The sequence below is a fragment of the Micromesistius poutassou genome (assembly GCF_964030765.1).
Source record: "Micromesistius poutassou genome assembly, chromosome: 22".
Lineage (NCBI taxonomy): Eukaryota > Metazoa > Chordata > Actinopteri > Gadiformes > Gadidae > Micromesistius > Micromesistius poutassou.
In genome coordinates, this window is record NC_140292.1 from 8,410,968 (window position 1) to 8,427,024 (window position 16,057).

The 16,057-nt window shown below is 45.2% G+C and overlaps 1 protein-coding gene across 1 annotated transcript; it reads left to right on the forward strand.

The window, feature by feature from the left end:
- Positions 1-475: 475 nt before the first annotated feature.
- On the forward strand, positions 476-11,392 carry LOC311368060 (protein phosphatase Slingshot homolog 1-like; the record flags this gene model as incomplete). The annotated part of the gene is made up of 15 exons (XM_084486944.1): positions 476-556; positions 1,806-1,843; positions 2,708-2,811; positions 3,208-3,272; positions 3,433-3,557; positions 3,834-3,902; positions 4,832-4,900; positions 5,948-6,142; positions 6,709-6,802; positions 7,325-7,453; positions 7,629-7,675; positions 7,892-8,038; positions 8,440-8,640; positions 9,627-10,266; positions 10,880-11,392. 15 exons carry the CDS (start codon positions 476-478, stop codon positions 11,390-11,392), a joined length of 2,517 nt encoding a protein of 838 aa, XP_084343070.1.
- Between the last annotated feature and the right edge of the window lie 4,665 nt (positions 11,393-16,057).

A 16,057-nucleotide genomic window follows, 5' to 3' on the forward strand; every position in this document is an offset into this window, starting at 1 on the left:
ATTGTGACGCTTCATTTTGAATATAGACCATAAATGCATTTGGCGATACAAGTGCGCATTGTTTTAAACATGTTTTAAGTGACTTTTCATCCCTCTGTAGCGTTATTATTATTTATCTGGTATCTAGTCTGTCCACAGTCACCTTGACGACATTGGCCCAATGACAGCCCACGCGCACTTTCGGCCAGCCAATCGCAGGCGTTCCTCAAAGCTGCATGTCATTTATGCGCCGCATGCAACCCGCAATGTTTTGTTTCTCTATTTGAAAGCATCGGGATCCAAATGGAGAAATTATCGAAAGCCTACACAAGTATGCGTTGATCAGGACTACCTTGTAACCACCGCGCCTACCGTACTGGAACCAAAAATAAGGGATTTCTCTTCAGGTACTACTTGATGCGTTCCTGGGTTGGGATTTTCTCCCCGGTGACAGAGACAATCTCCGCACATCTTCACTGGCCCTCGCTTCCCTACCATGGCCCTGGTGACGCTGCAGCGCACCCCCGTCTCTAACGCAGCATCCTCGGCTGGCATCAGCACCAGTAACACGGGGGAGGTGAGTGGACCGCTCAAGCGCCAAGTCATCGGCGCAAGTCGTGACTCCGTTACTAGCAGGGAATAAACATCCCATTTGAAAATATCGTTCTGTTGCGTTGACGGGTTAATGTGACAGACCCATGTCAATAGAGTTTGATACTAGAGTAGGGCGCACACATAACACAGAAAAAAAAGGCGAATTTTGCTCAAATTTGGCAGAAGGACAATTATATTGTGGCTTTTAAACAGAATTATACTAAGAGAGGAACTACCAAAACAAAGTGGGAATTACCATCTGCGACAGTGGGTGAGCTGCCTGAATTAAAAGACCAAAAGTACAGAAAAAAAAAATCTCGTCCTCGTTGTGTTACCCCAGTCAATGCAACGTTTACGTCACTGTTGAAATAAGTAGTAAGCTGCAATGTCCAGTGAAGTGCGCCCAGGTGATGTCATGATGTGTGGGCTACACGAGCGTTCTGCTGAGTAGCCATCTGCAGGTGACGGGTTCAAGTTTCTGCGTCACGTGGCCCCGTGTAGCAGAAAGAAGCTCGGACACTGACCATTTATAGCCACTAGGTGGCGCCCATGCATTCGCCTTGTGTAGGCCTACATCACATCCATTTCTAATAGAATTTGCATCAACTAATAGAGTTTGCACCACCAATCGACTATCTACAAAATTGTATTTTGATTTAAGTTGTGATTCGTCTATCTTGGTTTTGTAATGTTACATTAAAGGGTTTATGGTGAATGGTATTCATATTGGATGCATTTTCCATCTGCCCTAACATTTTATTCAAAAAAGAAGAAAAGTAAATTAAACTGTAAACATATTGGGTTTTATTGTCTATTTCATGGAGATAACAGGTAGGGAATATGGTAATGAATGCTTATAGGGTAGGATAAGATTCTGTTTGAAACTTTTTTCTAAACAGCACAGTGGCGAATAGATAAGTAGTTGATAATTATCCACACAAATTCAAGATTTATGAAATGTTTTTTTCTTTAATCACATTGTATTACAGTGTAATACAATGTTTTTACCACTCTTTTTTAACCATAATTGAAGATACAATTAGCTATACAAGCGCACATTTCAACAACACCCCACAGAGTTTGTAGGTCCTTCTTACTTACTTCCTAGGTGTGCTAGCGTGCCGCCGGGCTGTTGGTGACCTCATATGAACCATCGACGTGGACTAAACATTATGATAAAATGGTGGTTCTCTCCCTCATGATTACTATTTCAATATCTCTGGCCTCTTTAGGGTTTCGGGAATGATGACGACCAGACAAATAATCAGAGGTAAGCTTGAATTTAATTTAATTGAATTCTGTGATATTTTAGTTGAAGTTTAGTTGTTTAAAATCTCCCAAGCCAGAGGCAGAATGTTTAAACTTACAGTCAAGTGTGGGGTTCATGATTGTGGACTTCGGCATTCATTTTCCTCCCACACAACCAGTCTGTAGAACCAAGATGGCCGCTAGGTGAATAAGGCCCATTGTGGAGTAGGAGGTAGCGGGGCAGCTGATTGGCCGAGCACGAGCTGGGAAGGAGAGATAAGCTGCTGTCTGTGGGTAGCATTCAGAGCAGATAATAAGAGAAGATTGCCTTAGTTCAGTTTCAATTTTTTTACTTTATGACATAATTTAGGGTTTTCCACCTTTAACACTGAGGGCAACGTTTTTCAAAGGAATTGATAGATTTTCAATAGACTAGAGCAATACTTTATGATGCAAGTGTCTGTATCTGCCTTTACTTGCCTGTTAGGCCAAAAGGGTTAGGGTTAAGTAGCTGGTCAAATGAGTGGGTGGACTTTTCACCCTCCCACTCCTTAAGTGTTTTGTAAACTAATTTGTATTGGATGTGTTTGTTTTCCAAACAGTTTTTTAGATTGCACAAATGCAATCTCTAGAAAACTAATTAGAACGAAGGTGATAGCTATAACAATTTCCCAAAACAACAATGAATAGTTTGTTGAGAGAGATCCGTTGCACTTCAAGGAGAATGCAATTTTTTAGTAATGTGCCTTTTTTGCTGAGCCAATGACCGATGTTCTGAGTCTAGTCCAGTCCACACCACGCTCAGGTTGTTTCTGTAGCGGGCAAAGCCAAAGCCCTGTTGAGCCAGCCGCTCTGACAGGGAACCCCACCTGCATGTGTTCCTCAGCCTCCTCCAGACCAGCTTTGTCATGGTCAAAGGAGCTGCTCTGTTCCTGCGGCAGGAGGGCTGTGGGAACCGACCTCTGACCTCAACACAGCACTCCTTCACAGGTACGGCCCCCCTAGGCCTCCCACTGAAACACTACATTTACATTTGGGGCATTTAGCAGACGCTTTTATCCAAAGTGACTTACAATAAGTACATTTGTCAGAAGAAAGTGAAACAATATATCGGTACAGTAAGGATGTTCATAGAACCAAGTGCAAAGCAATAACAATTGCTAGGTAAACCCATTCCCCATATACAACAGAGATAGCTAGGATAAGATGCTACATACCTAAGTACTATACCTAAATACGACATACAGTACATAGAAACACTACAGTAGGTATTGACTCTTCAACCTGTCTTCAAACGATCGGAGTCTCACATCCCGGCCTGGAGAAATGGAAGTGTTGCAGGATATTCTGGGACTTCTGTAACTTCCCGCTTTGCTTAATTTTCAGGCGACTTAATTCAACACCTGGAAGTCATGATGAAGACGCTTCGGTCTGAAGACTGCGTCAGACTGGTCAGTATGACGTGCCCTCACACCTCGATAAACCACATCTCTCTCGTGCCGTGCTATGTTCCTTGTACCCGGGTCCCAGGCGGACGTTAACGTCGTGACGTTCAGGCGCCTCTCGTCTGCGGGGTTCCCCCTCCGGGTTAACGCTGCGTTGCCGTTGCAGGCCGTTCGCCTGGAGAGCAGCTGGACGGACCGCGTGCGCTACCTGGTGGTGGTCTACACGCACGGCTGTCAGGACGCAGAGGAGAACATGCTGCTGGGCATGGACTTCCTGTCTGATACAGACAGGTGGGTGACCCCCCCCCCCTCCCCCCGCCCCGCCCCCACACAATGCCCGTCTTCTGAATTCAACTTTCTGAAGGATTTCCTGATCGCTGCATTGTGTGTGTTTGGACTGATCCAAAGGGACATTGTGTGTGTTTGGACTGATCCAAAGGGACATTGTGTGTGTTTGGACTGATCCAAAGGGACATTGTGTGTGTTTGGATTGATCCAAAGGGACATTGTGTGTGTTTGGATTGATCCAAAGGGACATTGTGTGTGTTTGCCGTTGTTCCCTGACAGTAAGACGTGCTCCGTGGGGCTGGTGCTGCCGCTGTGGAGTGACACGGCCGTCCGCCTGGAGGGAGAGGGGTACGTGGCTCCTTGCTGACTGGAGACAGGCGTCACTGGGACTTGTGGCTACGCATTTACTTTTAAAACTATGAACTAAGAACAATTATTTATTACTTTGAGCAAAAAAAGGCTACCTTTGTTTTATTTCCATAATAAAACGTATATAATTATATATAATACTTTTTATACTTTTCAATACTAATAATAATACTTTTTTGGCGAGGATGCTTTAACATTTCTTTATCGCATGCCATTAAATAAACAAGGATTAGGAGTACCGGGCTGTTTTGAGTTTTTAGTTTTCCTTCAGTTTGAAAGCAGCGGAGTAAAGTGTGTGTGTGTGTGTGTGTGTGTGTGTGTGTGTGTGTGTGTGTGTGTGTGTGTGTGTGTGTGTGTGTGTGTGTGTGTGTGTGTGTGTGTGTGTGTGTGTGTGTGTGTGTGTGTCAGTTTAGTTCTTGCTGAGCTGGTGGAAAGTGTGTGTGTGTGTGTGTGTGTGTGGGGGGGGGGGGGGCTGGAGGAATGTTCTAGTCGCTGGTGATGTGAATGGAAGCCCATGCTGGTGAACTAGCCTCTGACTCAGCTTTATTTCTAGTTCATTTTGACTTTAAGTTTTACAAGTTTACACATTTTTAAAGCAGGCTTGCTAGATTCGTTTAGTGAATGATTCAAAAAGGTCATAAAAACTCCACAGAATATGATAGAGATGAACTGCCATCCACAGAATATCAATGTACACAAAAAGCTTTTGAAAACACAGGATACAGTTTCACTCTTTTTTCTTTTTTGTAAAGCCTCAACTTTTAACTTTATTTCAGATATCGCCAATGTCTTTTCACACCTAGTTTTCGTAATTCCGTTACTTTTCGTTTATAATAACCTTGCACCTCGCCCAATGGAGAGACAGACAGCCCCTAACCTCTGCCCCTGTCTCTGCTCCCCCCCCCCAGAGGATTCAGTGTAAACACTGCAGGGGGGCGGTCGCACCTGTTCAAGCCTGTGTCTGTCCAAGCCATGTGGTGAGTTGTGGATGTCTCTCCTGGAAGTCCTTCTCTTGTGGTTGACTTTGATACCCGTGTGTCTCATGGTGTTGAACCTGACTGGTGTGGTGTGTACACAGAGAGAACACGAATGAAAGGCTCTGCCTGTCTGTCCTTGTTGTATCCTTCTATACTGTTCTCTAGCAATTTCCAGCGTTGTTCTCACAACCGTGCACATATCAAACTGCAGTTGGATGGCATTTGCAGTGGATTTTTTATATAAGTTGGTTTCCGAAGTAAATGATCATCCATGTTTGTGCTTCACAGTCCACTTTGTGGGATGTTGGAAACACGCTAAATGTTTTCTTGATTTAAACATCAGGTGGTAAAGGAATCCTGATCGTTTGTGTTGAACCTGGTGAATTCTTACACTTTAAACCAATTGGTTGAAATAAACATCCTATTGCTGTGTGGCTTGTCCGTCTAGTTTCTTTGCCTAAAATGGCTGTCCCTCTTTGTGTACACCTCCTTCTGGTGTTTTCTACGGTGTTTTCCAGCTCTGCCCACACTGGCAAGAGGTGTAGAAGAGGGGCGGACATTTTTAAGTAATGTTTGTGGAACTAAACTTGGGACAAGCCATGACACAAAGGTGAGAGTTTACAGTTCATCTCAAATATTTTCCAACTCTTTCTTTCAATCTGGTAGTCTGGTAGTCAGACTGAATTGTCCAGGAAGTGTTATCAGATTGCAGGAAACCAATGGAAACCAATCTGAAGTCATGTTTTAGAGCGGGTTGTGCCAGGGATCCAGCAATCTGACTCGTGTTTTAGTAAATATCCATTAAATAAGTAAATGTACCTAGAGTAAAGATGTGGCTGGCATCCCACACAGCCACACAGCTTCTCACAAACAGATACAGACATATAGAGGCTGCTCCTTTCATACTGATGTCCAACAGAACCTTTTTCCAATGTTTTCTACATCCACGTGCACTTATGGAACATCCCTTTGTTAAACAATCCTGAAGTTTTGAATATCAGCCATCCAGCCCCCCCCATGAGGACCTTGTGTCTCTGCGACCCCCAGGTCCGCCCTGCAGGTCCTCCACAAGGCCCAAGAGGCGGCCTGCCGCTACCACCACTACCCGGGCAGCGGGGCCCTCACCTGGACCGGCTTCTACGACAGCCGCGTGTCCTCGGAGCAGAGCTGTGTCAACGAGTGGAATGCCATGACGGATCTGGAGTCCATACGGCCGGACTCACCCGCCATGGCTGTGGACCAGTAAGACACTCACACATACCACACACACACACACACACACACACACACACACACACACACACACACACACACACACACACACACACACCATATGCTCACCTCACAAGGCAAACATTTGACTGTTATTGAATTTTCAATGAGCTGATCGCTGATCACATCTAGCAGATCATAGTAGGCCGATAGCATTTAAACCTTCATTCCAGAATTATTGCATTGACTCATTGGACTACTTGGCATGTGGACTAGACAAACACAGTAGACCAACTGTCTTGACAAGCTAGCTGTGAGTGTGCTGTAAGTGTGCTGTTTTTAAGATGGATGATGACCAGCTTTACTGCTGGGGATGTGAGGTCAAATGAGCTGTAGCATAGTACAGTTGAGGTGGTTTGAGGAGCCCAGGGATTACTGCCACTGGAGTGTTTGTGTTCAAATGGGACTGGTTGAAATGAAGATGTAATGCTTTGTTAACTAATGTATAATTCACATTGGGTTATTTTGGTCCACACTATCATGCTAACTTTCATTTCAAACTCTCCTTGTGTGTTGCACCGTGATGCTCACCACAGGCCCACCGAGAGGGAGAGAACGGAGTGTTTGATAAAAGCTAAGCTACGTAGCATCATGATGGACCAAGACCTGGAGAACGTGACGTCTAAAGAGGTACGCAACGGATGAGGTGTCATTGTGGTAGTGTCATTGCGATGGTTCAAATGATACACACACTAAGACATAACATTGTCCTAGTCTTTTAGTGTTGTAGTAATTGATGGGGTCGCACCATGTATCCACAGGGATCCAAGCTGACTTCACTTGACTGGAGCACTGTGCTCTGAAGTCTGAAGTTAATGAACAAAAAGTCATTTTAGGGGCACATAATGACCTGCGTGTTGTAAATGGGTCCACTTGTTTCTTACCACTGAAATGTAGAGCCCTCAAACTGTATATAAAAAAATCATCATCAATCATAAAATAATCATCAATAAATAACATTAAATTAACAAAATAGTTTTCACTTAATTTAAAAAATCCTCTCAATTTGCAGTAGTAGTTAAAAATATAATTACTGTACTGTATAACTGTAGGTGTATACATATGATCCATAAATTACATGATGCATAAATTCTGCTCTATGAAACCTTGTGAAAATGGCCTCCACTCTGCATGTGTGGTGTTGTGATTCAGATCCGCAGCCTGCTGGAGCAGCACATGAGCTGCAGCCTGAAGGAGTACAAGGAGTTCATGGATAAGGAGATGCTGTTGGTCTTGGGCCAGCTGGACAAGGCCACGCTCATCTTTGACCACCTCTACTTGGTGAGAACCCTACTGGCTGCATCATCCAAAGCTAAAGGCCATAGTTATGCTAGTTTGTCGAGGTGCCACTGTTAGCCTTATGTTAAGTTTGTCCAGCGCTATGCATCCGTAACCAGGAAAGCTAACATGTTTCACCACAACCATTATTCTGAACAAGCTTCTTCCCTTTTTACAGGGATCAGAGTGGAACGCCTCCAACCTAGAAGAACTTCAAGATTGTGGGTAAGCAAGTGGTTTCACATTCAGAGATCTGTCTTTACATACACGTGTAAGGACCTTCATGATTCATAGTCATCATTAATAGTTTTAGATTTAGATTAAGGTCAAAATCACCAAATGATCTTATGAAAGCAAAGCCAACACAGCTGCCAGGAGTGTAAAGATTGAATATAAAAGAGCATTGACTAAGTGTGTGCGTGCCTGTGTGTGTTTCCGCAGGGTGGGGTACATCTTAAACATGGCCCAGGAGATTGACAACTTCTTCCCAGGGACGCTGTCCTACCACAACGTGCTGGTCTATGACGAGGAGTCCACGGACCTGCTGGCGCACTGGAACGACACCTACAGCTTCATCGCCAAGGCCAAGTGAGAGCTCACATCATGGTCCCCCAGGGGACATGAGTCTCCAGCACTCAATGCTGCTTTTTATTTTTTATCCTTTATCCTTATTTGGTAATTAAGAAATTAATTAACAAATGAAAAATAAATTTATGGTAAAAATATCGAAGCAAATCTATTCATTTGCTTCGATATCAGTTTCATCCTGTGTGTGTGTATTGTTTTCATGGCATACTCCCTTCATTCATCTGTAGACTTTCGTCAATGTACATTCTTACACATCTTATTCACAGAGCACGATACAACCTCAAAGCAAAAAAGCAGTTATCCCCTAACTGCTTTTGCTGGAAGCGTAACACCGGGATCGACCCAACACCGTTACGCAGAGTGAACCCACAGAATCTCACACCCCTCTTCCTCCCCCGCAGGAAGAACCATTCCAAGTGCCTGGTGCACTGCAAGATGGGGGTGAGCCGCTCGGTGGCCACGGTGGTGGCCTACGCCATGAAGGAGTACGGCTGGGCCCTGGACGAGGCCTTCAACTACGTCAAGCAGAAGCGCGCCGCCGCCCAGCCCAACGCCGGCTTCATGAGGCAGCTGGCCGAGTACGAGGGGATCCTCAACCCCAGGTGAGTGCGCTGACGCCCCGCTGTGGGATAGGAACCCAACCTGCTCACGCTGCCTTTTACCAAATGACTCACTGCACCGTTCGACTTTTATTGACTTGTTATTTACTGTAAAAGTTTTTCGAGGAGATGATTGTGTTCTTGTTTGAATGTAGGGGTGTTTCAAATGACTGTACACGTGCATGTGGTGAAGCTATCCAATTTGTGATCTCTGTAACTGGTGATTTTCCAAGGTTCAAGGTTCAAGGTACATTTTATTGCCATATAGTGTAAACACAATTGGAATTTTTTACAGCCAGTTATGCATGGATGTGGTTGACAGACAAGACATTTAGGGCAAGACATGATATGAGAAGACAACAGTGCAATGGGAATGATAGGTGCTGTAAGTAGTAATACTGATAATGATGATGATAGTAATATAAATAGCAGAAAAAGTGCAAACAGTGCATTCAGTCCGTGTGGGGTATTTAGCTATCGTTGAGCAGCCTAGCGGTCGTGGGGAAAAAGCTCAGGCGATGCCGGGATTTTGCCGTTCTCGGGAGCCGAAGCCTTCTTCCGGAAGGGAGTATGTTAAACATGGCAATACCTGGATGTGAGGGGTCTACCATAATTTTTCTTGCCCTTCTCAAAGCCCAGAAGGATTCCACATACAAAGTTCCTGGCAAAAGCTAGTGTTGTAATCTTTAGTGGTCCCGACTCTTAGTCTGCGGGTGTACCGTCGTTGTGGTCTAGATGTTCCTCAACATGGACCTCAACGCCAACATGTTAAATGAACCTGGCGTAGTCATGAGGTTTACTTTTCAAGAAAGCTCCTTTATAATCGAACAAAGCCCACTTCCTGTGTAAACACACCTTCATCGACACCCGGTTTGACTAGACCGGAATCAACCTCCTCAGCCAGATGTTTGTTTCACCAAAACCGCAACATCTCTCCTCCCAGGATCAGAAATGAATCCACTAATCCTGTTTTTTTTCCCGCTCGAAAGCAAACAGCGGCGCAACAAGGGCTGGCGGTCGGAGACGGACCCGGAGACCTCCGACGACGGGCAGGCGTCGGGCGGGGACGCCCTGGAGGTCTCGGGCGAGGAGACCCCGGTGCTCACCAGCTCCTCCCAGGAGGAGGAGGAGGCGTGGGGCTGCTCCAGCGGCATGAGCCTGGAGGTGGAGCCCCTGGACCCGCTCAACTACAACTACTACTTCCGGCGGCTGTCGGACTCGGCGCTGGAGAGCGGCCCCTCCACGCCGGTGCGCGGGCCCCCCCTGCTGGGCATGGAGCGCATCTTCATTGAGATCGAGGACGTGGAGCGGGACGCCCTGCTGGAGGACGAGGGCTTCCCCGTGGCCCACCTGGCGCCGGGCGGCGAGGGCACGGCGGCGCAGACGTCCTGCGGCCGCCTGGACCCCATGGAGGACGTGCGGCTGCGGCTGGAGTTCAGCACCCTGGAGGAGGAGGACGAGGAGGAGGCGCAGAAGGAGGAGGAGGAGATGGCCGCCCTGGCCCGGGGGTCCGGCGGGGCGGCGGCGGCGGTGGGGGAGGAGTCTGAGGGCCGGCTGGGCCTGGCCAACCTCAACACCAATAATAGCAACCGTCTGGCCGGCAAGCGCAGCTGCCCCGCCGCCTTTGACGTGAGTACTGCGGATCTAGTCCTGGTTCTGTGTGGTTCTATGTGTACTAGTTATATGGCCTTAATATGGGCCTTCACACTCCCACACTCCCATTTAAACAGGCCCTCAAAACCCACCTTTTCAAGATTGCTTTCACCACATAACCTCCTTCCCTTGTCTCCCCTACCCTTCCTAGCTTTTTTGCTACCTATTTTATTTTACCCTATTCTATCTTTAATATAATTATTTTTAACTTTTTACTTATTTTACGTTCTTATATAATGATTGTAATATGTGTTCACTCTGTAAAACAAGTATTTAGAAAAGCACTATATAATGGTGCGTTCCCTTCTACCTGTGAAAGTGCCATGGAACGCAAACCCGCAACTCACTACCAGTGAACTCGTACCAGATCGATGTACTCCCAGTTCCAGCTCGTAACTTACGGGCTAAAAAGTGTCCCTGGAACGCGGCATAAGTCTAATGTTTTATTATTATTTATTATTTTTATTCAAACGCATCATGGGTTAGCGATTATTGTAATGAGCCAAAATAGAAAACGGTTAAAGTGCAAACAGCGACAGCTTGAAGTCACCCTGTGTCTCACCATGTTCTCCCCCCCACCCCCCTGCAGGACAGCCTGGGCTCCCAGAACCCCTTCAAGGTGAAGCCGTCCTACCAGTCGTGCGCCGAGTGCCTGCGTCTCCCCCAGGGCTGGCTGTGCGACCGGCCCGGCGCGGGGCGCACCCACCGCCTCTACACCTCCCGCCACGGCGCCTTGCCCTCCATCACACTGGACCCCCCCAGGACCGCAACCGCCACCACCACCTCCTCCTCCACCGCCGCCGTGCCCATCTCCGTCAGCTGCACCCTGCCGTGCGGCCATCGCTGCCGATGCGCCTCGTGCATTCAGGGGGTCTGCGTTTCCCCGGCAACGGCGGCGGCGGCAGCAGCAGCAGCAGCAGCAGCAGCCCCAGACGCATCGTCTAGTGCGGAGGTCCCCGACGGAGCACAGGAGATCCAGTACGACGAGGAGGAGGGAGGTGCAGCCCGCGTGGAGCTGGTTGACGAGGGGCTGGTTTGTGTGGGGTCAGCGGCGCACGCCGCCCTCCAGGACGGCTCCCTGTCCTGTTCCCTCGTCAAGTAGAGCCCGCTGGGTGTGAGTGTGTGGGTGTGCGTGTTGCCACCTTGACGAGACACTTTTTGACCAAACTTTGACAGCGGATGGGGGGGGGCGTTTCCTTGGCCACCCGACGACGACAAAGAAGCTGAGTGTTTCTGGCTGTGCACCGTATACACAGTATACTGTGTAGAAAAACGTTGAAAAAAGAAGTCCAAATTCTGCGTCGGAGCTGAAGGAGTGGCGTTGAACTGCGGGTCCATCCCAGCATCTCCAGTGAACTGTGATCATCTAGTCATTCCCTAACGGACGCTCTCATCCTTCTCCATAAGATGTCAACCATTCAACAAAGGTCATCTCGTGTCTAAGCTTTCTGTGTGGCTCTTAGGTGGCTCCTCCCGTCGATGTATCAACTGTGACCGCGTGGTGCGTCAACGCCACGATAAACTTGAAACTAAATCAAAATTGGCGCGTTCGCAGGGCTATCGAACACACTTGTGGGGCCCAGGCTGGAGGAAAACAGGACTCAGTCATTCACGTTGTATTATCGACTGGTTGCAGGCAGTGGTGCATTGTGGGATGGTGTGGGAGACGTTGGGCTGGTTCGGCTGAGCACGCTGCACACCCTGAGGCGATGGAAGCTCGATGCTGTGCTACACTTTGGTCGCAAAGCGGCCATTTTGTCATGGCGAAGCCCTTGAGTTTGAAGAATGTTGGGACTCTTGAATACCACGCGTCGTGTTACCTTTCCTAAGTAGGATATACTTATAGGGGAAAGCTGCTTGAGAAAGTTGGCTTCACTTCACGTTGAAGTGGATTTTTTTCCTAATTGAAATATTGACTATTGTCATGTCGCCATATCCCAGATGTTAATTCAGTAGAGAGCACGCCATGATGATCCTCATCATGCCCGTTTCTTTTGTACACCTTAATAATTCACTTATATCCTTGCATCTTATGCATGCTGTGGTCTTTGGAGAGGATGATGAAGGTGATGAATGAATGCGATTATTTAAGTATTTAACTTTATTTCCTTTTTTATGCTCTTTGTTGAAGGGAATGTAAATTTCTACTTAATCATTTTCACTTATTGTCAAATTTGATTTACCTGTACTCATATAATGTACTTCAGATGTACATTATTAGACAAGGGGTTTAAAAAGAATGTCTCTTTTTAATATTTCTAGAAACTATATACCATGATTATTTTGAGATATTGTCAAACACTACATAATGAAACATGCAATAGGCAACTCATTAACCACAAGCAGGAGAAGTGTTGAAACAAGATGGCCAAAGGAAATCAAATCAAAACACATGATCCCTTCTATTTTTAAAGGAGCAGTTTGAATCAAAACAGAAGATGTAATGCCTGAGCTCTCTGGGGGTCCATGGGACAGGGTATCCATGCACAGTAAGAAGGTTTACTGAAAGCACAGTTTCTAAGTATAAGTTATGGCCTGATACTTATCGTTTGGGTTTAATACCCCTGCCACTGCGACAATGTATCGATGTGACTTGAATGAAATTAGTTGAATAAGTCACCTATTTGGGGGTCAGGTTTTATACTTTCGACCCTATCCTCTGACCATCCATGTAATTATGCAGAGCTGTAAGCTATAGGCCTTCTCTCCTGCCACTTAATTTAATTCATATTTATGAATGGGTTATCTAAACCTTTCTCCTGAGTGAAGGGTTGTTCACGGGCTGCTGCTGTTTTGTGTGTTCCGTTAAAGACATGGTTTTTGTGTTGGGTTAGTATTTAAGTGCCTTAACCTTGACCTTAATGCTATTACGTTGCACCGCAGGCTTCCTAGAGTCGTTGTGAATGCTGTGGCTGTCCTTCTCTTGCTCTCTCAACCCCACAAGACCCCCCGCTACGTCCTCCTCACAGTGTTCATCTCGACTGCTGTATGCAAACACAACCCTGGATCATATAACCGTACGCACATGTATTTGGAACACTTGCAATTTATGAATAGCCTCTATCAGTATTGTATCTGTTTGATATTGTAAAAAAAAAAATTGTGATGCACTGTTCTGGCCCGAGCATTACATTGGTTTGTAATTACAACGATTACATTGATGGCACATGGCCTCAGAAGTCAGAAAGATTGGTTGAAAAGCTATGGTCGTCAAGCAAGTTTTTAATTAATTAAAGAGCATTAATTAAATCTGTGTTCATCATGTGGTGCAGATCTTGAGCGGGGAGATGAGTACTTTAGGCCTCATTCAGAATGTCCCTAATTATAGTCCTTCATAGATCTTTACTGGGAAGAAATGCGTTTAACTGACAATCCTATTAAAAGCCAGAGGTCAAAGGTACTTTGAGGGACATGTGAGGAGGCAGGATATTGACTGTGCAGCGCTAGGGCGCAAACGGTCTTCTTTCCACCGATAATGCTTTGGTTTGATTTATTTAGAGTGGAATATGTCATGCGTTGAAGAAAGGGTTTTTATTACGTTTGTTTATATGTGCACTGTGCTGTTCCTTGTTCAAGTACGTGTTTTTGTTTATTTTAAAATACAGTTAATGCAAATGTTAATAAAAATTATTGAAGGAGAACAAATTTAGACATCAGTAATTTAATTAGCTGCACAACATTGGTTACTATTTGACCTTTGAACTGGACGAGTGAAGGATAAAGTTTAACATTTTAATAAACGTTACCTTTTGCTATGAAGTGTCAACATAAACTGTTTTAAAGTAAAGATAACACATGAAGTCTAAAGTATATACGTCCTATGAAACGGATAATGACTCTTTTAAAGGTATTCAAACACACTCACTCACAAACACACTCACTCACAAACAAGTACTCACAAACACACTCACTCACAAACACAATCACTCACAAACACAAACACACACACACACACACACACACACACACACACACACACACACACACACACACACACACACACACACACACACACACACACAACACAATCACTCACAAACACACTCACTCACTCACTCGGGACCTGACTGTGTCTGTTTCTGAGTGTTTGCTGGATTACATGTGGCTTCTTTTATTGAGTTAGTCAAATGAAGTCGTGCTGACATCACGGGGCAGTTTTAAACATGGCAACGCAGGGTAGCAGGAGTGGAAGAACACAGCAGGGCCAGAGGAACAACGCAGCCACACCTTCCACACAGGTAAGCAGCTTTAAATCAATACAAACAGTGATTAAATGTACCATTAGGAATATAGGATTCTAAACTTTCTGTCACAATGGAAGACATAAGGATATTGTGCCAAATGTATAGAGGGATTTTACATAGTTATGGTTATCTGTCGGTTAAATTGCAAACATGATGGAAGGTTAAGAAGGTGTATTTTACCTCTGTGGGATAAGGATACAAGTTATATGCTTGAGTTTTATGTGAAGCAATATTTAGCAATAGCAATACAATTAGTGACTTGGAAAAACATTTTTCAACTCAATTAGACTCTAATGAGCTTTAACATAGCATCCTTAACTGTGTTGATATTGAGGTTGTTTTGCATCTTTCTAAATTAGTTCTCTACTGTCGCTTTATGTTTTAAAGTTTTGATCTTCAGAGAGACGATATCCAACTTTTTTTCTCTCTTCTGCTTAATCCAAAATAGAATATAATGCAAAACACAGTGATACAATATATTTCAATATATTTTTGTGAATATACATTGCAGTGCGGTCCTACTCTTTCTCTTATTTGATGTTCTCAAACTCAAGTGCCTCCCAGCACACTGATTTGCATCAATATCTCAGGGCACACAATGTTGTGTAACCATTTTAATGCCCAGCTGAACCCAGCATCTGCATATCTCCTCTTCAGTCCCTGTAATTTGCCTGTGAGCTGTACTCAGACCTAACAAGTCCCCCTCCAAAGCTATGGCTGTGTTGTTGTTTTTAGCCTCTGAAGAAAGATAACCTTGGCGTAGCTAATAGTTCATGCACTAAGTCACAAGTCTCCTATAAATTTGCACATGATGGTTGAGGGAGTGAAGAGGGGAGGGTTAAAAGAGAGAGAGAGAGAGAGAGAGAGAGAGAGAGAGAGAGAGAGAGAGAGAGAGAGAGAGAGAGAGAGAATGACCAGAAATGCCATTGCCTCCCAAATGCACAGCTGTGCCCATTGTAAGCCTGAAGAGATCCATCCGAAAATAACAGTTTGATAGGGTGCAGTGCGAGTCCGGCCTGCATTGCACGTGTCATACTGTAACGATGTCATCGGGATACCAGATGCAAACACTTGATCTATTTTTAGTCGGAGGGTGTTCACTATTTACGACCCTGGCCGTCCAATTGAAATAAAGAAAGCTGAATCAATAAAAATAGAAGTTAACATCTGACCTTCTGACCTTCTGACTATAAAACCCGGCTTCTAATCTTAAACACGATTAAACTTAACTTTGAGATAGAGGGTTGTTCAGAAAATGGCACATGGATTTTCAAGGATTTTTTGTTATTGATTTTCTGGATCAAAAAAGACCCACGAACATACAAGATCAATTCTCAATCATCTTACCTTGGAAATCATAAAATAAGGTTGAGCCCTGGTTTCCTGATCACTGTTTGTCTCAAACAGGGGGTAGTTTGAAGTCACCATAACTGTTGACTGTTTATTTGGAAACGCGGTTGCGATGCTCCATACAACTAACATTAGAACATTTAGTACCTAGGGGTTTAATCTACTCCATACCA